The 23,493-nt window shown below is 44.9% G+C and overlaps 1 protein-coding gene across 2 annotated transcripts; it reads left to right on the top strand.

The window, feature by feature from the left end:
- The first annotated feature begins 1,167 nt into the window (after positions 1-1,167).
- On the top strand, positions 1,168-23,387 carry SRPX2 (sushi repeat containing protein X-linked 2). Of its 2 annotated transcripts, none has more exons than XM_073227328.1 (11): positions 1,168-1,512; positions 3,315-3,397; positions 7,509-7,589; positions 14,534-14,725; positions 17,267-17,443; positions 17,752-17,878; positions 18,028-18,149; positions 19,223-19,402; positions 19,739-19,872; positions 21,656-21,777; positions 22,864-23,387. In XM_073227328.1, the coding sequence occupies exons 2-11, from the start codon at positions 3,316-3,318 to the stop codon at positions 23,042-23,044; spliced, it is 1,398 nt and encodes a 465-aa protein (XP_073083429.1). In that variant the 5' UTR covers positions 1,168-1,512; position 3,315; the 3' UTR covers positions 23,045-23,387. The 2 variants fall into 2 exon arrangements, with proteins under 2 accessions (XP_073083429.1, XP_017514401.1); XM_017658912.3 differs by having other exon boundaries at positions 1,169-1,512; positions 3,179-3,397.
- The last annotated feature ends 106 nt before the right edge of the window (positions 23,388-23,493 follow it).

A 23,493-nucleotide genomic window follows, 5' to 3' on the forward strand; every position in this document is an offset into this window, starting at 1 on the left:
AGCTAGAGAATAAGCTCTAGTTGATCAAATACCACACAATTCTTACCACTGTTCCCTGGCTCTTAGCTTATACTAGATGCCCAATGAAGATTAGTTCCCTAAACACACAATTGTAATCAAGACCATTTTTGTTGAATGTCCATCTCCCCCATTCCACAAGAACAAGGATTTTTGTCTGATCTGTTCACTGATGTCTCTCAAATACCTAGAACAGCATATAGCACATAATAGAGACTCAATAAACATTTGTTGAATGAATTACAGATTAGGATGTCAGGGATTTTGTCTGCCATCCTTAATACAGTAGATGCTTGATAAATTTACTGAATGAATGTGGCCAAGATCATGTCTTCAGCTTCTTTATACCACTATCACACTGTCGAACTCATGGTAGACAATATGTATTTATGATTGATGGACTGGAAATGAAAGAGGCTTGCTACTGAACATTTTATTATCATAAGCACAATTATTCCCTACAAAACTGAGAAGGCGTTACCAATTTCCTTGCCACACAGAAAAGAAATTCCTTCTACAGCAGCTAAAAACAATTTCTTCTACAACCACTAATTTTTCCAGGATGGAAATGTCGACTCTTAGGGGAAGGAGAATGTAAGAAGCTGGTCTGCACTATGGCAGAATAGTGTCATTACCAGATACTAAAAAGAAAGCTTGCTTAGTGAAGAGAAACATATCCCTCCATCGGATGTCACTGGGGAAAAGCTTAGCAACGGCTATAACCTTGCCATGCACAGATGATCTAGATTCACTTAACCAACCTGCCACTAAAGCCTCTCTAAGCATGTTTCCCCTCCACTCTTATTACAGGAAATCAGTCTTGATTCTTCAGCCAAGAAGCACATGGCATTTTTTGTAAACAGTATAATCTTATCAGAAACTGAAGTCCACTGAAATTAGGTCATCAGTGAGAGGATTTCAAAGTGGGTCTGACCCTGTACCTATGGATGGTAAGGCAACTCAAAGTTGGGGAGTACTAAGGATTTCCAGGGGAAATCTCCAGAGATTGTCAAAGTCAGCTACATTCTTCCCTTCTCCCTAGAGTTTGTGAAACTTCTTTTAATTCAATCCTGATGTCATGCTGAGTCATATAAAGAAGTGCTCTTCAGTGTACCACATCTCTGGAGGCCCGTTAGCCAGCCTCTGTTAGTCATTACTATACTCACGGGCTTAGGGCCAGCACCATTCACACTTTTCCCCTGCTCTGAAGCAGACGGACTGAGTTCCTCTAATATTTGTGCTCCTTCTCCCCCACTGCTCTAACACCCTTCTCTGAAGAAGAAACAGCTATAGCACTGGGGATAATATAGCTTTAAGGCAACTTTTGGCACATGCAGATATCCTAACATCTGGGCAGTGTTAACAGAATCCCGGAGGCCCGGACAGACCAGGAGCCACTCGTTCTAGGAATGTTAAAGTAGAAGTTTTTCCGACTGATGAGAAGAGCAGAGAGGAAGGAGAAAGAATAAGCGAGCACAAACCCCCATAAAACAGGTAAGATCTACTGCTTAACCCTTCCACACTACACTGCCCCATTTCACAGCCATGGGGGATAAGGAGACCCAGGACCTGGGCAGCATGGCTGGAGGTGGAGGGAGTTCTTTTATGAAACAAGATCATATGCTGCTTTCCTTTTGAGCCATGCCCCAGCTGCAGACACAGGTTTCTACTATCTCCCCTGCCTACAGCAGAGGGAGGGCTGACTCCAGTGAGTCAAGTTTTCAGTTGTGATTGAGGAGGAGGTGGGCAGGCAAACTGTCAGACTCAGAGCACTGGGTCTGAGGGGAAAGCTTCTGCTCCATAACCAGGGGCTGCACTGAGGCTGCATGTGGGAGGGGAGTCAGCAATTAGTTCCCCTCGCTGTGCATTTCCCCAGATCTCTCTTTAAATCTCTTCTTTTTCATCCCTTTGTCCCCTCTTTTCTGCTTTTATCTCTTTCATTCCACTCTCACAGGTTTTCTTTTCTTCCTAGCTTCTTTCCCACATCTTTCCACTTTCCCTGCTTCCCAACCCCAATTGCTGTCACTTTTTCTCTATCCTGCTTCCTTGCCAGTCTCTAGACACACACTGAAGCCAAGTCACAGTGAACTGGACAATCGAATTTTTCCCCATTCTTGGACTTCTCCTGTCCCTGTGGGAACTCTGGCCAGAATCTGCCATCTTTCCATTTCTCTGTTTCTGGGACTGACTTCTCCCCTAAGCATGGCATTCCATTGAGAGCATGTGGGTGAATGGGTGCTTGCTGAGAAGTCCAGTGGTCAGTTTATGCCAGTGTGCAGCAATTTTTAATACTGTCATTTATGAAGTATTTGCCTGCTGGGAACCACAGACCTCCCATCCCATTAGAGTGAGGACAGGACAGGAAGTGAGAGGGCAATTGGTGCTTGCCACCCTCTCCTCAGCTACTTCAGCAGGTTCTTCCCAATCCCGCTGACTCCCTGCTGCTTCTGCAGGGTGAAACTAGAAGGGACAGCTGGACCTGAAAGCCAGAAGCCACTACCAAACCACCAGCCCTCAAAACCCAATGCTAAGAACAGAGCCAGGGTATAGTTACTGCCTGAGAAACTAGAGAAGGGAGACATCCAGTCTGGGCCAATATGAAGTTGGTAATAAGAAGACCTAATATATAGTGATTGCTTCTCTGTGTGCCAGGCAATAATCTATCCTATAATGTAGACACTGTTATTGTTCCCATTTTATAGATGAGGAAACTGAGGCTTAGAGAAGTGAAGGAATTTGTCCATGGCCCCATAGCTAGGAGGGACAGACCTGGGTACACGTCCAGATACGTGTAACTCCAGATTTCAAGCTCTTAGTCCACATGTGCTAGTGCTTTCCCAGATCAGTGGTTAGGGAGTACTAGGTACATGAATGATCTGGCAGCCTTTAGATAGCAAGAATCTCTCTTGGTTCTAGGAGACTTGATGCTGGCCCTTTCCTGATCTTGTTCCTCAATGTCTCTCTCTATTCAGTTAGTCCATGGAACATTTGCACCTGATTTCACCAGGGTCAGTTGAGAACTGATTGCTTTATGTCCTTGTCTTCCTAGGAGAAAGACCATAGATAATGAAGAGTTTTGTTATTCTATAAAGTGGAAGATCCTTACAAAGAGGATGATATAACGGGCATTCGTTAATTGAAAAATCTTCTTTCCTCACAGATGCTGGATTTCAGCTTCCTCTCACTTTTGAAAGCTCATTGATGGCTGATTTCTAAAAGACATTTTCCTTTGCCCTGGTACTTCTGGCCACATACTTCTATTCTTGTCTCCCTAACCTACCCCCACCCCTTTCAAGGATGGCCTGTCAACTAACTCAAAGAGGAGCTCTCTCTCTGCTGCTCTTCCTCACTCCAGCAGTGACACCAACATGGTATGCAGGTAAGTTCTGGGGCTGATGCCCATTATTTCTGGGGAAGGCAGAGCCTAGACCAAGTCTTAGAGTTCAACTGAAATAAGAGAGACTTAAATGAGATACAGAGAAGAGCTATTCTCTACCAAAAAGATGGTTAAACATTGCAACTGGCTATGTAGGGAGGTTTTTGAGGCAAACTAACAAAAGATATTTTTCAAAACAGGTTGCACCAGCATAACAATGAGAAAGCTGGACAACATGGCTTTTGAGGCCACTGTGTCACCCCCTTCTGCATTTAGTTTCCTCCCTCCCTTTTTTCTTTCTCTCTCTCCCTCTTTCTCTGGTTCCCTCCCTTTCTCTCTCTCCCCGAGATCTTATTTATTAGCATGAGATTTTTGCAGCCCCTTGCTGCCGATGATGTTAATGACAATACAGATCACATTCTCTTAAACAGGAATCCCTAGTTACTGCTGGCTTGTTCCTTACTACAGAGGGATGGAGATTTCTGGATTTCTGAATGTTTCATCCTTTGCCCCTGGAGATCTAGGGAATGGAAAAGGACAGACTCAGCAAGGGGAGGGGAAAGGTGAAGGGGAGAAATGAAGGAAGGATAATGAGGAGGCAGACAGAGGTTTCTGATGGGGCCCAGCCGGCATTCCAAGAACTAAGAATATTCTGTGGCCTGCAGTGTCTGCCTTCATGGGGGCTGGGGAGCATAGGGGAAAGAGGCAGGTCCAACCAATGAAGTGAGGAAAATATCCAGAGATGAGTAAATAACCAACTGCTTCCATCAGAGCCACAGTCATCACACCTAAAATTTTCCACATGCCCAGAGCTCCTGGTGGGGGCCTTTGGCAAGAGCTTTGTTTGGAACAGCTGCATCAAGCTTTCAAACAAATATGCAAACTTCTTCCCCTCTTTGGCTTAACCTGTCTTTGTATGGGGTAAAGCACAAGGGCTGACACTGAGATGAAAAAATTCAAGTGAAGCCCTTGGCGAAGTATGCACTGTTTGGGGTTAGAGGAGCCCCGAGTGTCCAGGAGGTATGTGCAGCTGTGTCCTTCCCAGCCTCCCCCAGCTTCAGTTCCAGTACGCCAGCCCAAAATCCAGTCACAGACCACAGTACCAGGGAGTGGAGACTAGGTGGCTCAAAGCCTGATTTTGAACACCTGTGAGAAAACCCAGGGGCTGCCAAAGCCTTTACCTTCACTTTGCCCAGGGTGGGAGCCAGGGCTATTGGAGTCTTCAGGAAAGGGCAGGGTTTTTTTAAACTCAGGTTCATGAGAAGCTCTCAGAGGGCTGTTTGTAAAGGTGGAATTCCCAACCTCTACAAGAATCACAGGGTCTCCACTCCTTTCGAGGAGTCCAGGCCAATGAGGTCTCTGACAGCCCTGCAAACATGCTCATTCTGGCCTCTTCTGTTCTTAGGAGGCTGCAGGATGAAAGAAATTTGAGAAATACCCAATAATCCTCCCCTGCATCACTAGCTCGGCTGTCTGAGTTTGCTTCATGGACTTGTTCATTCATTCACTCAACAAATATTTATTGGCCACTCGCTATGCATGCAGCGCCATTTGTTAACAGCTTTAGCCTTGTCTTCAAACGGGAATGACCCAAGGAAAGCAGCCAAGTGTAGATTCAGGGCTAATCAGAAAAAGGATCCAGGAATAATCAGCAGGGATTGGGAAGAGTTAGGAATACAAATAAAGCAAACAGTGGGTTAAAAGCGTGTATTGGTATGTCTGAGCCATTCAGGAAGTCAGCCTGTGTTTGTTGGCATAAGCCAAGCATTAGTGTGGATCTTAAAATCATTTTCAACTATCAGTTATATTTGCAACCATACAGTCATGAAGGGCAGTGCTTAGAGGGTCTGACTGTGCTATGGAAGGCAGTCGGAGGAAACCAGTACCAGACCACGCTGTAACCACTGACTGAGCTGAAGGACCTGGTTGCTGCCCAATGCTGCCCAATTCTGTCCCCCCCAGAGCTGAGGAGGGACAAGCAGATACAGCAGTGTGTGGAGAGTGCTCCTCTAGCTTCTTAAATCTCAGCTCAGTGTCCTAATATTTGCAGAAAATACCCAAAGACAGGCAAAGAGGGGAAATGGAAAGGCTCAGAGTGGTAAGGTGGCCCCAGCCCATTTCCATCACAAAGCAACTTGGCACTGATCCAGTTACCTCAGCACCCTGTTGGAGACTGTAATTATCTGACTGACTGAGTCTCCCCCTCAGCTTTCCCACATCCCTGTAATTCTGGAATGCTGTAAAATGTTTGGTAGCCTTTGATCCCCCAAGACACACAGAGCAAAAAAACCTACTCTGCTCCTTACTAGCTGGGAGACCTTGGGCTGCTCCCATACCTCCTCTGAACCTGTTTCCTCATCTGTACACTAGAGAGCAATCAGGCTCTCTACCTCACTGAGTTGTTAGGGTGACATGATAACATGCACAGCACAGAGTATGTGCTCAGTGATGTTAGCAGTCATTGTGGTTGGTGGTGATTGTCATCCAGCCTCTGACACCTCTGTTTGCTCTTGTGGTAAACGAGGCCTGCTCCCTGCTGGGCATTTCCCCACAAGCTAGCTCTGGAACAAGAGTGGGGTGGGGGGGGGATGGAATCCTTTAGGGAATCACACACATCTGGCCTCCTGTTTACAGGAGCTATAAGGCTTGAGGCTAATACTAAATGGAAACAGCGGACAACAATTCTGTGTCCCCCCCCATGCCTCCTGCCCCCCACAACACACACACAGAGAAACCTCCCATGTGGGAAGAAAGCAAGGGAGAGGAGGCCTAAGGAGAAATAAAAGGAACCAGAAGAACTGAAAAGGGAAAACAGAAATAAAATAAATAAATAAAAGGAAGAGAAAAAATGAACTCTTTCCTTTGGAATGAGGGCAAACCAACAAAGCCATGATTTCATAGGGCAAACTTTCAATTTGATTCATTCCCTTGTTCATCAAGTTGGACTGGTTTCCCAATACCCCCACCCCCAGACTGGGCCTGTGGGAATGGAGGAGCTTCATCATGTGTTCCTCTGCTCCACCCTTCAGTGCAGGGGGCCCTGTGCCTCTGCCCAGAGAGGAGACAGGCAAGCTTGCGGTTTTACTGTTTACACAGGCCAAAGGGCTCCAGCATTAAAACCCAGCCCTGTCCTGGAAGCGCACCCTCTCCTGGGAATGAGGAGTTGTCTGCAGACTCCAGCACAGGCTGGTTGCTCCATTCAGGGCTCAGGGAGGGTGGAAGGAGGGTTTCCGGAAACTTCACTCCGGAAAGGCCCAAGTTGTATTCCAATTAGCGCGCATTCATGACTGATTTCCTGCCGTCTGGTGGAACACACTGTTTAGTCTCCCAGACAGTCCTAGACCTGTTTCCACCAGGGCTGGGCCACTTAGTGGAATGGGGGTGGATTGGGAATGCTCTCTATCTAGCTCAGCAGCTCCCTGCTAAAGCTCCTGCTAATTAGAAGAACAGGAAATTTCTCCAAAGGACTTTGCCTTTTTTTTCCTCCAAACTGCTAAGGAGGTGAAACTCTTCTCATTCCCCTTGCCTTGTGAGCCCCCTCCCACCACCCTTTGCCTTGGCATGCCATCCCCAGCAATGACAACCAGGTCACAAAAGGCTGGTGCCCCGTGGGAGTGAGGGAGCTCTAGAAATTGTTTCCTTCTGAGGCCTGTGAACAGCCCTGTTGCTAAAGGCAAGACCCTTACTCAGGCTTGTTTTTTTCCTCTGATTTGGGACAATACTCCATCCTCAGAGCTTGGTCATCAGTGTCTCATCAAGGCTCATGTGCTGTATCAAGGAAGTGAGTCATTTATAGCCCAGATTGATGGGATGGAAAGATGGTCAAGAAGTTTGAATTTTTTTTCTTTTGGATAGAGGCCTGTAGCACCACCAGTAAGCTGCACCCCCTCACTCCAACCACAATCCTGCCTTCTCTGTCCCTGAGGTGTTGAGGTTTCCCCATAATACTTGTGCTGCTTTACAAGGAAGAGTTTTCCTCACTAAATATCCACCCCCTGCCCACCCATGGAGTGTCATGGCCTCAGGAAGGAACCAAGTCGGAAAGGGGAAAAGGCTGGGAAGGACTGGAGTGAGAAATCAATATATCATCTTGATACTGTCCTCTTCATTCCAGGTTCAGGCTACTACCCCGATGAAAGCCACAATGAAGTCTATGCTGAAGAGGTTCTGCAGGCCCCCGCCTTAGACTACCAAGGTAATCCTCACTGCTTCTCATCTTAGAAAGAATCTTTTGGGGCCTAAGACATAGGCCCTCCCTGAAGCATCCTCATCCAGCTTGGCTCATATGTACCCAAACCGCCGGTCAGGAAATCAGGGGTTGGGATTTCCAATCATGAACTTGTTGCTGACTTGCTGTATGACCTCATCTCTCTAGCATTGAGGTTGCCCATCTATTATGAGTCTTTAAGTATTGACTGAGTGCCTACTGTATGCCTAATCCTGTGCAAGGTAAGCCTATAGGTGATACAAAATCTGAGACAAGGTTTTGTCCCCCTTGAGGCACTTACATTCTACTGGGGGAGGGCGGATGAGTGAGGAGGCAGTAAAATTAGCACAAGTAGAGCAAGTAAGTGTGAAACTATGTGGTAGCAATATATGCAGTAGGAGTTAAGGAAAAGAAGGAAAGGAGTCATGAAAGATGAGATTTAAACCAGGCCTTGAATCATGGATGATTTTGAGAACTGGAAAGGGGAAGGGAGGGCATTCAGTGAAGCATATGACCACAGATACAGCGGTAAGAACAAACCCATTGGAGAAAGGAGCTAGGAAAAAACCAGCCTGACTGGAGGAGGTGGGACATGGAGAAAGTAGTAGAAAATAAAGTCGAATATAAAGAGTGAGACCAAATTAGGAAAGGTGCCATGATCTAGGGACCCTTCTAAGGGGAGGCAGGAGGACTATCTATGAAGAATGCTAAATAGCGATTCCTGCATTAGAAGGAAAGTTAGACTTAGACCAGGTAATATCTAATATCCCTTCCATTTCTAAGATTCTTTGTTTCTATGCTTTGCAAGCCATGCAGAAGACTTTAGCTGTTTTGCTAGGAGTTATAAGGAGCCAGCTTTATGTTTTTGTCTGGGGGAGTGACATGGTAAACCTCATTATTGTGTACAGAAAGTAGGGGTTTGGGGAGGGGTAGAGCCTGGGTCAGGGGGATTCTCCAGGATTCAGTAACAGTAATGTTGGTTAGAGAGGAACCCCAGAGATGTTTCAAAAGATGAGATGACAAGACTTAGTGCAGATTTGATGTACCAAGAGGCTAAGAAATAAACAGATATCTGAAAGCATCCAGTGTGAATACCTGGGAGAACTCTAAGACTCTCCTCAGGAAGACAAGGTTAGGAAAGAAGATTGGTTTGTTGAGGGTGCTCTGTAGGCAGTGTGAAGTAGAAAGATGGAGCTTTGTGTCCTCCGTTTAAATGAATGAGCTGTTGAAGGGAGCAGAGTACCAAGGTCAGAGCCTTAGAAGACATCTACAGATGTGAATAAGAGAAGAGGAGCCAACAAGGGTAAAAGAGATAGGAGTCAGCCATGTAAGAGGACATGAGGGTGTGTCCTTCATATTACAGAAGCCATGGGAGAAGAGTTTTAAGCAAGAAGAAGGGATAAGAGATCTACTGTGTCAAATATTGCAGAGACAAATTGGGGTTATTGCAAACATGTTTGGCAAGAAGAAGGTAAATAGTGACCTTTGAGAAAACAGTTTCAATGGATAAATGATCAAAGTTTTGGGTTCCTCTGTGCTCCTTTCTAGCTACATTCTAACTATCTTCCCTCTGCCAAATAGCCCACCCACAGTGCCTCTCTGTCTCAGCACCCACTAACTCCTAAGCTCCCTACAGTCTGTTTCCCACTCATCCACAAATCTCCATGCTAAGAAAATATTCCCTGAAGACCACACTTCTCTCCCAGTGACCAAATCATATGGTCCTTTCTTGAGCTTCAGTCTCCTCAGTCTCTCAGCAGCACTGAGCACATATCTTTTTTTCATCCCTACTTCCTTGGGCTCCATGACATTTAACTATTCTGATCATAGCAGAAGCCAAGAAAGGAGATGGGCTCTCTGGTGGTGATGAGGAAGCGAAGAGGCATGGATCTGAAATTTGGGCAACCCTGACCTATCTCCTGATCCCCTGGACAGTCCACTTGGAGATATCTAAAACTAAATTCTTTCATCTTCCCTGAGAAAGTAGGAAGATGACCTCCTAACTTCTGATAATTCTCTTAAGTAATTTTGATAATTCTCATCATTCTCTTAAAAATACCTTTAATAGCTCCCTTTCCCTCATTGCCTCTCACCAATCATTTACCAAGAACTGTCATTTCTTATTAACCCATTGGATTAAAACTTTTATTACTTCCCACAAGGATAATGGTGATTGCCTTCTGACTGGATTCTCTGACTCATGGTTCTCCCTTGCCCATACCTGTGGCCCATTGTGGCCATTTCTAACAGATTTTGGGTCTCAGTCTAGCTGCCTAGACCGACAGCTTATTATCTCTTCTCTCCACATGAACCTAAGCTTCAGCCAGGCTTGTAGAACTCTGTGCTGTTCCCTGATGACTTTAGCCCACACTGAGCTTTCCCTTATCCAATCTCTATTCAATGAATATTTAGTGAGTCCCTACTATGTACCTCTTCTGAAATAAATATTTGTTGTCTGGACCACTCATTTGGCATTCATTATGTACTGCCTTTTTGGTTTACTTTTTATTACCCTTCACAAAGTAGTCACCTATTCAACAGAAGAAGCCATGTATGACAACTCCACAGAGCTATGTAAAAAGTAGATGCCCAAGAAATGTTTACTGGCTGGTTGGCATCCAGGGAGCAGAAGCTAGATTACTATAGGAGCCTATAAATGGGAGATGTGGATAGGAAAAAGCAATAGATACAAAAAGTACTTCAAGGGGTCTGGCAGCCCTATGATTAATATTAACCTGCCTCATTGGTTATTTTTAAAGTTGCATAAAGCCTTCAGAAGAATACAAACCACATGGTAGCCTTTGGCCTTGGGGCCAAGTGTCTCACAGCTCTTTGGGACTTAGTCTCAGGACATAAAACTAATTCAGTGAGATTATCACTGTCAAACGGGGAGAGGGTGGTCAGGAAAGTACAACCTGAGGTCCCAGCCTCCCCTGTAAAGTCCTTGTGACTTCATAATCCACAGCTCCACAACTCTAGTGCTCAAGAGACTTTCTGTAATTTGGGGGCTGTGTCTCCAGATGGCAGCAGCGTCTTGTTGCTTGAAGCACCATGAGCCAGTAGTTGATTTAGAAAGTATCACTCACAGGGCTAGATATATTTCACACACATTTCATTTGCTTCTCAAAATAGCTGTATGAAACTGGCTTATTAGCCCATTTGCAGATCAGGAAACTAAGCTCAGGGAAGTTAAATTTAGAGAGTCACAGAGCTTGGAAGTGGCAAGGCAGGAATTTAAAACCCAGGTCTAATTCCAAAACCATGCTATTCCAACTCTTTCACCAAAAATGCAACCCATTGTTTTAAAAAAAGATTTAGAAAAGACCGGTTAACCAGTGAACACCAGATCATTATGTTAGAGGAAACTGCCCTTGTAGTTTGATGTCATTTTCATTAATCTTCAACTTCCTTTCATTCCCTTATCCTGACTCCTAGCTTGGAGTCAGAAATGCTCCTCTGAAATATGCCCTCAGTCCTTTGGGCCCTCGCTATGTCCCCACCCCAGAAGATCACTTCAGCCCTGGACCAGCGGTTAACTCTGAGTTACCTGAAAATAATCACAGACAAGGCCCTTTCAACCATGTTGATAGCACTTGACTTTCTTTATAATCCCTAAAAAGAGATAGGTAAATAACTGCAGAGAGCAGAGGCCATGTGCCTTGTGTTCAAGTCCTAACTCCTCCACCTCCCAGCTCTCTGATCCTGGACATGCACCTGTTATGTGCCAGTCATGGTGCTATGTATTTTTCAAGTGTTATTTCACCTAAATACATTGCATGTGTGCTGTGTAGTGATATGGGAAGATCTCTATGATACGTAGCTAAGTTTATTTTATAAAGGACTGGTGGAAAAAACTCAACAATAAAAAACTGCTCAAGAATTTAAAAATAAGTAAATACAAAGGATTGGTGGGAACAGTGGGCATAATATGTTATTCTATGCATTAAAAAGAAAAGGAAAATAAGGATCAACACCAAGATTGGCTTTATATGCATAAAGAAACTATTAACAATGGTTCTTATGGGGGTAACCTAGCATGGTGCTAGCACACTGTAGATACTCAACAATGACCTACCAGATAGTCTCCCCATGTAGTGTCAGCTTCCTGACAGCATTCTTTGGCTTGTTCAGCCAGTTATGGATTCCTGTAACTGTACTGTCACCTAGCCTATATTTCTTTATCTCGTCCACATAAATGGCATGAAAGGTATTCTCACATGCCTCACTCACTCATTTTCGCCTGCTCTGCCAGTCTGGAGACCATACCCCAAAAGGAAATGAGGTCAGTCTGAAATTACTTGTTCTTGAGGGCACCTGGAGATTACCACTGCACTTTCAAATTGCTCAGAAGCCTATGTTTACATATTCTAGAACACTCTGCTCTCAGTCCTGTCAGTCTCATCAGGCTATAGTTCCCAGAGGCAGCCTTCTTCTTCCCTCAGAGGACCTAATGTACAGCATGATGACTACAGTTACTAACACTATGCTGCAGACTTGAAATGGCTAGAAGGGTACATCTTAAGTGTTCTCACTACAAAAAAAATGCTAACTGTGTGAAATAATGGATGTGTTAATTAATTTGACTGCAATAACCATTTCAAAATGTATGTGTATATTAAATCATCCCATTGTACACCTTAAATATACACGATTTTTTTTCAATAGATTATGTATCTCAGTAAAGCTGGAAACGGGGAGTAGGAAAGAACATTGGGATGGTGTTTGGACTGTTTCCAGCCTTCCAATATGTTTTCTTTATGCCAGGATTCCTCCAGGCCAGAAAATTTGAACTTACTGACAATCACTAGGCCCTCTCTTACTGTCTCAGCATTTGTCCTGAGTTTTTGTATTTCCCTTTACTATGCTTGCTTGTTCTTGACATTCCAATCTGATGTGTGTTTTCTTTGACAGAATATGGGCAAAAAATAAGGTGGGAGTGATTGTTGAGGTCCCAGCCTCCCATGGAAAGTCTTTGTGATGTGTACTGTGCCTGTGTAATCAATAGCTCTGCAACCTGAGCGCTTTGAGACTTTCTGTCATTTGTAGAATGGTGTCTCCAGATGGTAGCCGTGTGTCACAGCCACAGGCTCAAATCTACCACTGGAAGCCACAAGCATGTTGTTGCTCAAAGAATAGTTTTCTCACTGTCATCCGTCTTCATTCTCCAGCCGCCCTTAAGCAGAGGCTCTCACCTTGCTTGGTCTTTTAGCTCCTGATGTGCTTTTTTTCCAAAGCCCCCTTTTCTTGTTTCTTAAGATTCAGGAACCTAATGAGTTTACGCGGGGCTTTAGCCTTTCCGACCTCAGGCTAAAAGATCTCTGTCATTCAGTGTATGCATCCCTGGGCAGGTCATACTCTGCCTGTTTATATGTGTCCCTTTAAAATCTGAACCCACTAAAGAGTCTTTTGTTTTGTGTAGCTAATGAGGCATCTTATGATGCCTTTATGATTTACTGGCCCTATTTGCTTCTGTGCCCAGTACTGAACTGGGACCAGACTTTGATTCGCAAACAGCCTTCTTTCCTAACACATTCCCTTCTCTCTACCTTACATCTTTGTATTGTTTTTTAAGAATTATTTTAAATTCACATACTGTAAAAGCGACTCTTTTTGGTTACAGTTCTATGAGTTTTGACAAGCTCACGGAGTCAGGTCACCACTACCACAGTACCAGTTTCATCACCTCAAAATCTTGCCCCTTGGATCATCGCCAAACTCTGTCCCTGACCTCTCGCAACCACCGCTCTGTCCCTATATGTTTACCTAATCCAGAATGTCATAGCGATGGAACTCTACAGTCTGCAGCCCAGTCTGGCTTCTTTCACTTCACAAACTGCATGGGAGATTCATCCACGTTATTGTGTTCTATCAGCACGTCCTTCCTTTGTATGGATAAACCACAAGTGGGTTTAACCATTTGCCTACAGGACATTTGAGTTGTTTCCAGCTTTTGGCAATTGTGAATAGAGATTTGTGTACAGGATTTTGTATGAACACAGGTTTTCATTTCACTTGAGTATGTACCTCAAGTGAGATTGCAGAGACTTACAAGTATATTTGTTTACCCTTACACAAAACTACCAAAGTATTTTCCAAAGTAGCTGTATCATTTTGTATCTCCTCCAGCAATGTATGAGAGTTCTAGTTTCTCTCCCTCCTCACCAACACTTGGTATTACCAGGGGTTTTTTTGTTTTGTTTTGTTTTCAGTTGAGACCCGTTAATGTGTATATGATGGTATCTTGTTGGGGTTTTAATTTGCATTTCTCTAATGACTACTGATGCTGAACATCTTTTATGTACTTATTTGTCATCAGTATTTCCTCTTCAGTGACATGTTTGTTCATGTCTTTTGCCCATGTTTTAACTGGATTGTTTGCTTTTCTACTGTCAAGCTTTGAAAGAGTTCTTTATATATTCTAAAGACTAGTCCTTTGTCAGATACATGGTTTGTAAATATTTTCTCCCAGTTTGTGCTTGTCTTTCATCTACTAACAGTGCTTTTCACAGAACAAAAGTTTTTAAGATCTCTTTGCCTGGCCTTAGATCCCAGGGATTTTCTTTTATGGCTTTTTTCTAAAAGTTTTACAATTTTATTTTTTCACGTTGAAGTTCACAATCCATGTTGAGTTAATTTTTATAAAAGGTGTGAGCTTTAGGTCGAGGTTGTTTTTCATTTTCTTTTCTTGTTTTCTTTTACTTTTGTTTCTGCCTGTGGAGCTTCAGTTGATTCAGCACCATTTGTTCAGAAGGCTGTCTTTCCTTCATTGACTTGCTTTTGCACTCTGTCAAAAATCATTTCAACATACACACTTATGTGGGTCTATTTCTGGGCTCTCTATTCTGTTCCATTGACCCATGTGTCTGCTGTTTCACCAGTACCACACTGTCTTGATTACTATATTTCTAGCTTGTTTTCTTCTATTACTACAGTCCCCCGATGGTGTTATACATTAAATATCCAGGATGGAGAAGCCACATGCTACTCACCGAGGGGAGGAAACTATCACAGCAGCCTGGGCACTCGTTGTGAGCTCTCCTGTGACCGAGGCTTTCGACTGATTGGTCGGAGGTCGGTGCAGTGTCTGCCGAGTCGCCGTTGGTCTGGAACTGCCTACTGTAGGCGTAAGTGGTGTGTGCATATGCTGACATGTGTGAGAAGGTCAGCCAGCCAGCCAGCCACTGCGGGTGTATGCCTGGAGGTCTTACTGTACCCTTTGTCAAGTGCAAATTGAGAGTTTTCCACCAGCCCAACAGGACCTTTCCCCATCCTAACACTCTAACTCATTTTCTCTCCCTGCGGTTATTGCACAAGCAGTATGTGCATTTAAGGAGCAACCAGCCCTTCTAGCCCAGGGGCCCAGGAGTGCATGGAAGGCTTGGACCTGGGGCCTGGCATGGCCTGGGACTTCCTCTTGAGCTCTCAAGGGTGTGTGGTCTCACACTTTTTCCCACTTGTGCTAAAATGCTCTAATTCCTGGCCTGAGGCCTTAGAAGGCCTTGGCATTGAAGCTGTGGGGTATCTGTTATTCTTAATTTGCTTCTGAAAGTTAAGAAGAATCCCTAGGACTAGAATAGGGGGCTGCTAATCCATATACATTCCAAATTATGGCCCCCTCTGTTCCCACATCCCTACCTCTTACTCAAGCACTGTGGCTGACCCCGTTTTAATAGCTGAGCTTTGTCTGTCTATCTGTCCACTACTGAATGCCATTTGTAGCTCACCAGGTATGTGGGGCCCTATATCGGTAGCTTCAGGAGTTCATTCAATTCCTCAGCTCCCCCCAGTCTGTTTACACACTAATGGATAGAAACATGATTGTGTGTACATGAATTTAGTGTAAGTGGAGACAGACTGCTGAACATTTAGAGAAAAATGAAGTTGGTCAGAAAAGCTGCCATGGAGGAGAGAAGGAGCTTGATATCCAGAAAAAAGGAAGCTCCCACACCCCTCTCTCTGACTGTGATGTATTTGTTTAGGACTTAGACCCCATCGTTTCCAAAATGAATTTGAATTGGGGCTGCAAAATTAAAATAATGTAAGTCTATAAATGAACATAAAACCAGTTAAAAGAATGGAGATGTACATATTTCCAGGTGCCCAGAATGAGTTACTGTATTGGAGCACTGAATCTGGCTTTGTCCTTCCTCCTAAGAGACTAAAGGGCAAACACTTCGTATCTATCATTTTCACTGTCATACAATACTAAGAAGACAAATTCATCTGAGAAGACAAACCTTTTTTCTTGGCCCTGATTTCAAGGTCAGTTTTGCATGGGTCTGTACATAAAGGATACTAGAAAACATCAACAGAATAATCACAAGTTTGGTTTGGCCAAGAGATAAAATTAATATAGTTTATATAGAACCTTTATTCAAAGCTCCAGTAATTGAATTTACACAGGGCTAGAACTTAGCCAGCCTGTAGGAATGTATGGCTAGCCTGCCTCTCTTAAGTATCAGGTATCTTCAACTGGACTTTGGGGAGCACAGGCTCACAATCAGTTCAAGGAAGCAGCCCCCACTTCTGGCACATGTTTTGTCTAAAGTACATGGATTCCTCTTTTAATCAAATACCATCAAAATCTTGCCCTCCAGGCACTGGTCTGACTCATATCTCATGCAGCCAGAGGGCCAGCCCACTGCCCTCTGGAGCTTTGAATAAAGGTTCTATATAAACTATATTAATTTTGTCTCTTGGCCAAACCAAGCTTGTGATTTTTCTGTTGATGTTTTCTAGTATCCTTTATGTACAGACCCATGCAAAACTGACCTTGAAATCAGGGCCAAGAAAAAAGGTTTGTCTTCTCAGATGAATTTGTCTTCTTAGAACTGTATGACAGTGAAAATGATAGATACGAAGTGTTTGCCCTTTAGTCTCTTAGGAGGAAGGACAAAGCCAGATTCAGTGCTCCAATACAGTAACTGACTCATTCTGGGCACCTGGAAATATGTACATCTCCATTCTTTTAACTGGTTTTATGTTCATTTATAGACTTACATTATTTTAATTTTGCAGCCCCAATTCAAATTCATTTTGGAAACGATGGGGTCTAAGTCCTAAACAAATACATCACAGTCAGAGAGAGGGGTGTGGGAGCTTCCTTTTTTCTGGATATCAAGCTCCAGTAAGTGAGCCTCAACTGAGACATGCTAGTGGTAACCCTGAAATACACTCAAAAAGGAGCCTTGGATTTGCACAGGAGCAGCTAGCATTTGAGCAACAAAAGACAGAAACAGCTTCTGTGGCCCTGAATAAGCCCAGAGTTTTATGCACATTGTCTCTTTTAATCTGCACAACAATCCTGTGAAGTATCCATATTTTACTGATTGGAACACAGACTCGGAGATGAGGTAACTTGCTCAAACTACAGAGCTAGTAAGAGACAGAGATGGGATGCAAACTCAGGCGTGATTCCGAAGTCCATGCGCCTGAACAAGTAATTTACTTATTTACGGACCCCTCCCCCTAAACCAAGGCGGCTGTGCTTTATAATATGAAAATAAAATGGCAGTTAGGAACCAACCTGTAAGGGCAGTTCTGGGTAGGGTTTTCTGTATCTTATGCTCTCTCTCTCTGATATGGTTCTCCCTGTGCTAGATGCCCAGGCATCCCCTCCAGAGAGTCCCATGGGCCCCTGAGCTTGCCACTTGGTTCTCTCCTAGAGGTGAGATGCCACGCACTGCCATTCATCACTAGTGGCACCTACACCTGCACAAATGGGGTGCTTCTTGACTCCCGCTGTGACTACAGCTGTTCCAGTGGCTACCATCTGGAAGGTGACCGGAGCCGAATCTGCATGGAAGATGGGCAGTGGAGTGGAGGCGAGCCTGTATGTGTAGGTAAATGCTGGTCGCTCCCAGTTGTCCTGGTGCAATGAGCCACCTTGGCATTATAGTATCCACGAAGGATGTGGAATTCTCACTGCAGAAGGCATTCCTGCTCACTAGGAGGGTGGCACCCTCAGCACAGGCTTAACAAAGTGATCCCTGGAGCTTCCCCTGGAGCTGGGCTTCCTTCCCCACATTCGTGGAGCATCTTGAACTGAAAGTGCATTTTTTACCCACCCAGTGGTGTGGTATTGCCTCTATGGGTTCCCTCCAGGGAAGGCAGGGGACACGAATCACCACTTGGTTTCTGACCTTGGCAGACATAGATCCTCCCAAGATCCGCTGTCCCCACTCACGTGAGAAGATGGCAGAGCCAGAGAAACTGACAGCTCGAGTATACTGGGACCCACCCTTGGTGAAAGATTCTGCTGATGGTACCATCACCAGGTGAGTAATAGACACCCCTCATGCCTCCCAGCGTCTTCTCCCAGTGCCCACCCTGAACTGCACAGGCTGAGACTACAGTGACGATGCACCCCAAGCCCCAATTCTAAGAGGGTCTTTTCTCAGTGGCACTCTCACCCTGTCTTGTGCAGGATGACACTTCGGGGCCCTGAGCCTGGCTCTCACTTTCCTGAAGGAGAGCATGTGATTCGCTATACTGCCTATGATCGAGCCTACAACCGGGCCAGCTGCAAGTTCATTGTGAAAGTACAAGGTCAGAAAGAAGTCTTCCATTTCTGCATTGCTCATTATTCCTGCTCTACACTGACCCTCTCGATGCCTACCCCAACCCTCTCCTCTCTATACCTGAAACAAACACCTCCTTTATATGGAGAAGGGGAGAAAACAAGTTCACTAAAAGGGATTGTTCAGGAAGCCTGCATTACATGGGCATGCACATATCTCAGAAACCCTGACTCACCAGCAACACATTCTCCTAAGTCTAGAAAAAATTCACAGAGATACTCTATATCCATTTCTTGTCTTGGCCTTCTTATGAAATCTAACCCATGTTTCCCCTCTGCTGGAATCAGGGCTGCTGGCATTAATCCTGACACTGCCTCCTTGTTTTGTGCCATATTGTTTTGCTTTTTTCATTATAAAAATAATTCGTGCTCATTGTCAAACATTTGGGAAATAAAGAAATGCACAAAGGGAAAAAAATAGGTTACTGCATCATTCAGAGGCAATTGTTAATCTTTTGGTATTTTCCTTCCAATTTTTTAGGTACATATAGTTTTTTTTAAATATAGTTGAGGTCATACTGTATATCCAGTCTTAGATCACTCCTTTTCACTTTTCATGACAATATAAGTAATTTTTCTGTATTTTAAAAATATCCTTCAGAAATATGCTTAATGACAGCCTAATAATCTACTTCTAAGTATCATCCTTTGCTTAACACTTCTCCCACTGATGAGTATTTAAGTCTCCTCTGGTTTATTTTTATATTCAAAAGAATTTTGTAAGGTGGTCCTTACACAGGGTGTCCACAAAGTCTGAAAACAAAATGGCATGTTTTTTTTACATATTGATAAAGTCTCCTGATGACAATATGTTTACTCACCTGCACTCCCAGATTTTATGAACACCTTTGTCCACATTTCAGATTTAATTCCTTAAGAAAGGAAAATGCTGGCTCCATCCTTGGCCACCATAAACACAGAGAAGCCATGCATTCTAATGGTTCTAGGTCTCCTGGTCTAGAATACCCAGCATGGGTACTCTCTTAGGCTTTTCTTCCTAAAAGAAATGCCAGAGCCCCTAACTTGAACTCTTGTCTGACAGTGAGACGCTGCCCCACTCTGAAGCCACCACAGCATGGTTACCTCACCTGCACCTCAGCAGGGGACAACTATGGTGCCACCTGTGAATACCACTGTGATGGGGGTTATGAGCGCCAAGGGACCCCCTCCCGGGTCTGCCAGTCCAGCCGCCAGTGGTCAGGGTCACCACCCATCTGTGCTCGTGAGTGAAGCTGTGGATGGGGAGCATGGACATGCAGATCAGGGCTGCCTTGGGGGAGCCCTGGGTGTGGCTCAGCAGTGCGGTAGCAGTGTGTATGATGTGGGAATGGGGGCTTCTGAGATGTGTTTATTTTAAGGGCCAATGTTACCCCATGGAATACTCCTGCTCTAAGAAGGGCTTACAATCTCCAAGTGTTCTTTCAGGATTTCTTCCAAGAAAAGGGAGAAACAACCAAAAAGGGTTAACCCAAAATGCTGAAACTCCTCAAGATGTTGTTACCCATGCTGGGATGGAGGAGAAGGCCGTACTCTGACTGGCCATCTGCTTGTACCCTAGCCATGAAGATTAATGTCAATGTCAACTCAGCTGCTGGTCTCCTGGACCAATTCTATGAGAAACAGCGACTCCTCATCATCTCAGCTCCTGATCCTTCCAACCGATATTATAAAATGCAGATCTCTATGCTACAGGTGAGACCCACTCCTCTAATTAGGGCTTAGCTCCTGTACATGACCTCTAACCCACGCCCATTACTCTCTCACCTCTTCCAGATCAGTGTTGCTCTTTCTGCAGCACAAACCCTACTTCCTCCAAGTTTTTATGGACTACTGATCAGTTTTACTGTAGACAAATTTTGCACATTTTAAAAAACTGCTGTTTTACCTGAAAACGCAGTGGAGTCACCGGAATGGTGACTGGCAGGGCTTGGTTAAGGATGGGAAGGGAGTATGGCAAAGCACTCTGGAGAGACTTATGCGACAGGTATAATCAAATGTAAATGTTGGGAATTAATTAGGCTTATTATGCTTTCAAGGAATAATAGCACTAACAAACACTTAGATGGTAATTGCTATATAAGCATGTGCTTTACACATATTCCTTTAATTCTCATAACAACCCTTATAAAGTAGGTACTATTACTGTCCGCATTTTATAGGTGAGGAAACTGAGGCATAGAGAGGTGAAGTGATTTGCCCAAGTTCACTAGCTAGTAAATGACCAGCTGGGACTGAACCAGGCAGACTGACTGTAGGATATGTGCTCTTAACCACTACTTAGTAGCAGAGGAGAAGGAAACATGTGCTATTTCAAAGTAAAACAAACAAGTTGCAATGCGATTTTTAACATACTAAGAGATCCTTAGCCAAAGCCACTTGTCAGGGAGGGAGAGGTGGATAGCCCAGAATAGCTATGACCACTGGGACTATAAAAAGAACGGACTAGCTTCTTGAAGAGCACTGAGCCTCTTCAAGTGAGGACTAAGAGAACTTTTTCTGAAGAGCTTCAAAGGGCTGAATACCCAGGTAAAAAAAGAAGCTGTGTAAGAGGTTTCTAAAAGTTGAGTTTGAGAAGTTGCCAAATTTAAACCCAAAAGGATCTAGTTTCTCCAGGGATCAACGGCAGACAAAGGCAGACAATCCCTCAATCAAAGCTTGAACAGAAAGCAAGAACAAGAGCAGGAACCGGAGAGTGAGGACAGTGCCTCGGGGTCATGACCAGAGGGGCAGTCTGAAGATTAACCAAGGGCTGGGGCACCAGGGACTGTTCACTGCCAGTATAAACCTGGCTCCAGGGACCTGGCAAAGCGGCGGCCCTGCAGGATGAGGCAGGACAATGAGCGAGGGTGTCTTGCTCCATTCAAGGAAAGCAACAAAGGACAATGAAAGGAGCACTGGCACTACTTTGGAGAATCCTGGAGACCGAGGGAAGGGCCTGGCCATGTAGCCTAGTGGTAAGGAGCAGGTACTGGGAACAGGCAGCCTCAGCCCTCAGTTTGAATCTTGGCTCTGTCTTATTGTCATGCAAATTTGGGTAAGTTACTTTCTCCTTTACAGAGTAAGAATGATGCCACCTACCTTTTAGGGATGTTGTGAGGATTTAATTGTATTATTCCTGTAAAACATTAGGTATGTGTGTTCAGTAAATAGCCATTATTATCATATCATCATAGCCATCTGTTAAGAACTTATTTATGTAGTTTAATACCAAGGCAAAACTAACAAGGAGAGATGATGTTCCTGCAAATTATCAATTTACATTTCTTTTTTCTACCCCACAGGGTGTAACACATTTCATACACTTCATTAGAGTAAAGGAAACAGGGTTAGGGAAGAGGTGGTAGGCCCCATGGTGTGATGGGTGAGAGAGAAGCCCCTCCCCACACTCCTCCATGTAGTCCCAGGAGGACTCAGCTACATAGACTTAGGTTTGAGTCTGAGTGTGTGTTCCATAAAACCTTCTCTGCCCTCCCAGCAATCCATCTGTGGACTGGACCTGCGGCACGTGACCATCATCGAGCTGGTGGGGCAGCCACCTCAGGAGGTGGGGCGCATCCGGGAGCAACAGCTGTCAGCCAGCATCATTGAGGAGCTCAGGTCCAGACTGGGAGGCCACCTGGGATGGGTGGGCAGAAACCCTAGGCAGGACACTGGCAACAGGAGTGTTGTGGGAGAATCAGCAGACACTTCTCTGTCGGGGCACTCCTTGTGTTTGAACTCTTTGGATGCATTAGGTAAACCAGAGAGGGGCAGGACATCAGGATCAAATGAGGGGCTTAAAATACAGATGAACAGGCCCCACTCCAACCCACCTCAGGACTGTGCTTTTATAAGGTACCACAGGGGACAGAAGCACAGCCAGAGCTGAGAGGCAGACCCCAGCAGCACCCAGAGGAGCCTCTGAGCTTGTTGTCTCATGGCCCCATCTCTTTGCCTTCAGCCTCCAAAGGAGCAAAAGGCATCTCCAGGCACTGAAATTGGCATCATACCCATCTGCCCTGGGGTAAGACAAGACTACAGTGACAGATTGTAGGAGTGGACTTTTCTCATTATGTATCATCTGTTGTCACCCCTCCGACGTCTCCATATATACACAAAGCCAAGAAAGCTCTCCCTGCTCTCTGTTCTATAAACAAGACCTGCCTCTAGGGCTCAGTCTCAGTGGGGACAGAGAGATTCAGTACCAGTTAGGTACCACTCAGTGGAAGGAGGCTGTGAACCTGCAGTTGCAGATAGAAGAGCTGACCAAGTGATATTAGTCAACCCCAGGGCTGCCATGTATGGGTGAGGAGGTTATGCTCAGTTCGACTCTAGAAAACACTAGCCATGTCATGGTTCATATTACTGGTGACCCCTGGAGTTATTATGTGCATCCCACATAGCTATATGTGATAGTCCTGCTTATGGGGGCCTATGGGAGTAGCACAGCCTAGGAAGAGCAAAGCCACTCTATCTGGCATGAGAAGGGGTCAGCTCAGCAGAACTAGTTGCACAGAGACAGCAATGCTACAATGTGAACAAAAATAAAGGGGCTTGAGATAGGTGGTGGAGGGGATGGGGACAAAGGATTGGGTAGGGAAGGAATTAGTCTGTCGGTGGAGCTGTGAAAGATCAGAGAATAGTAAAGCCTGGTGGAATGGTGCCCAGACAAGGTGTCACACCTCCCTGGGTTCCTCTCTGTAGGCAATTTCAGCACCTCACTCGCTCCTACTTCAACATGGTGTTGATTGACAAGCAGGGAATTGACCGGGAACGTTACATGGAACCTGTCACCCCTGAGGAAATCTTGACGTTCATTGATGACTACCTACTGAGCAACCAGGAGCTGATCCAGCGCCGGGAGCAGCGGGACATGTGCGAGTGAACTTGAGCCAGGACATGGTTGAGGTCAAGGGAAAAGCTCCCTTGCTCAGCTGAAACTGGAACCTAATAAAAGGAGGAAATGGTTTCCCACAGTTCTAGGGATAGGACTCTGAGGCGGGTGAGGCTCACCAGTTCTGGGACATTTCTGGGCATCTTTTTAGGGCTGTGGAATAGTTTCCCTCAGCAAGTCTCTGCTTTAAGTAGCACTGGAGGAGCAGAAGCAGCTAGGTCGGGACAGAGGACAGGGCCTGGGCAGCGGATTGTGGGTAGGTCTTCATTTCCTAATTTGAGCCACTACCCAGCTCTCCAAAGTCTTCAAGAGAAGTAAATCCTAAATTCATTCACTTAACTGGCTGTTTTAAAAGGTTCCTCTACCCCTGAGTGACAGCAGAGGGCAGCAGCATCACAACAGACAGGCAGAAGGCTGTGGCAAGTGTAGCTGAAGTTTCC

This window comes from Manis javanica, chromosome X (assembly GCF_040802235.1).
Source record: "Manis javanica isolate MJ-LG chromosome X, MJ_LKY, whole genome shotgun sequence".
Lineage (NCBI taxonomy): Eukaryota > Metazoa > Chordata > Mammalia > Pholidota > Manidae > Manis > Manis javanica.

What these genes read in the sequence shown, in the direction of transcription:
- SRPX2 (XM_073227328.1), top strand. Translation starts at nt 3,316, where the DNA reads ATGGCCTGTCAACTAACTCAAAGAGGAGCTCTCTCTCTGCTGCTCTTC. An exon ending in TGGAACTGCCTACTGTAGGC is followed by an intron (nt 14,726 to 17,266) that starts GTAAGTGGTGTG and finishes GTTCTCTCCTAG; the next exon opens with AGGTGAGATGCCACGCACTG. An exon ending in AGGCGAGCCTGTATGTGTAG is followed by an intron (nt 17,444 to 17,751) that starts GTAAATGCTGGT and finishes TGACCTTGGCAG; the next exon opens with ACATAGATCCTCCCAAGATC.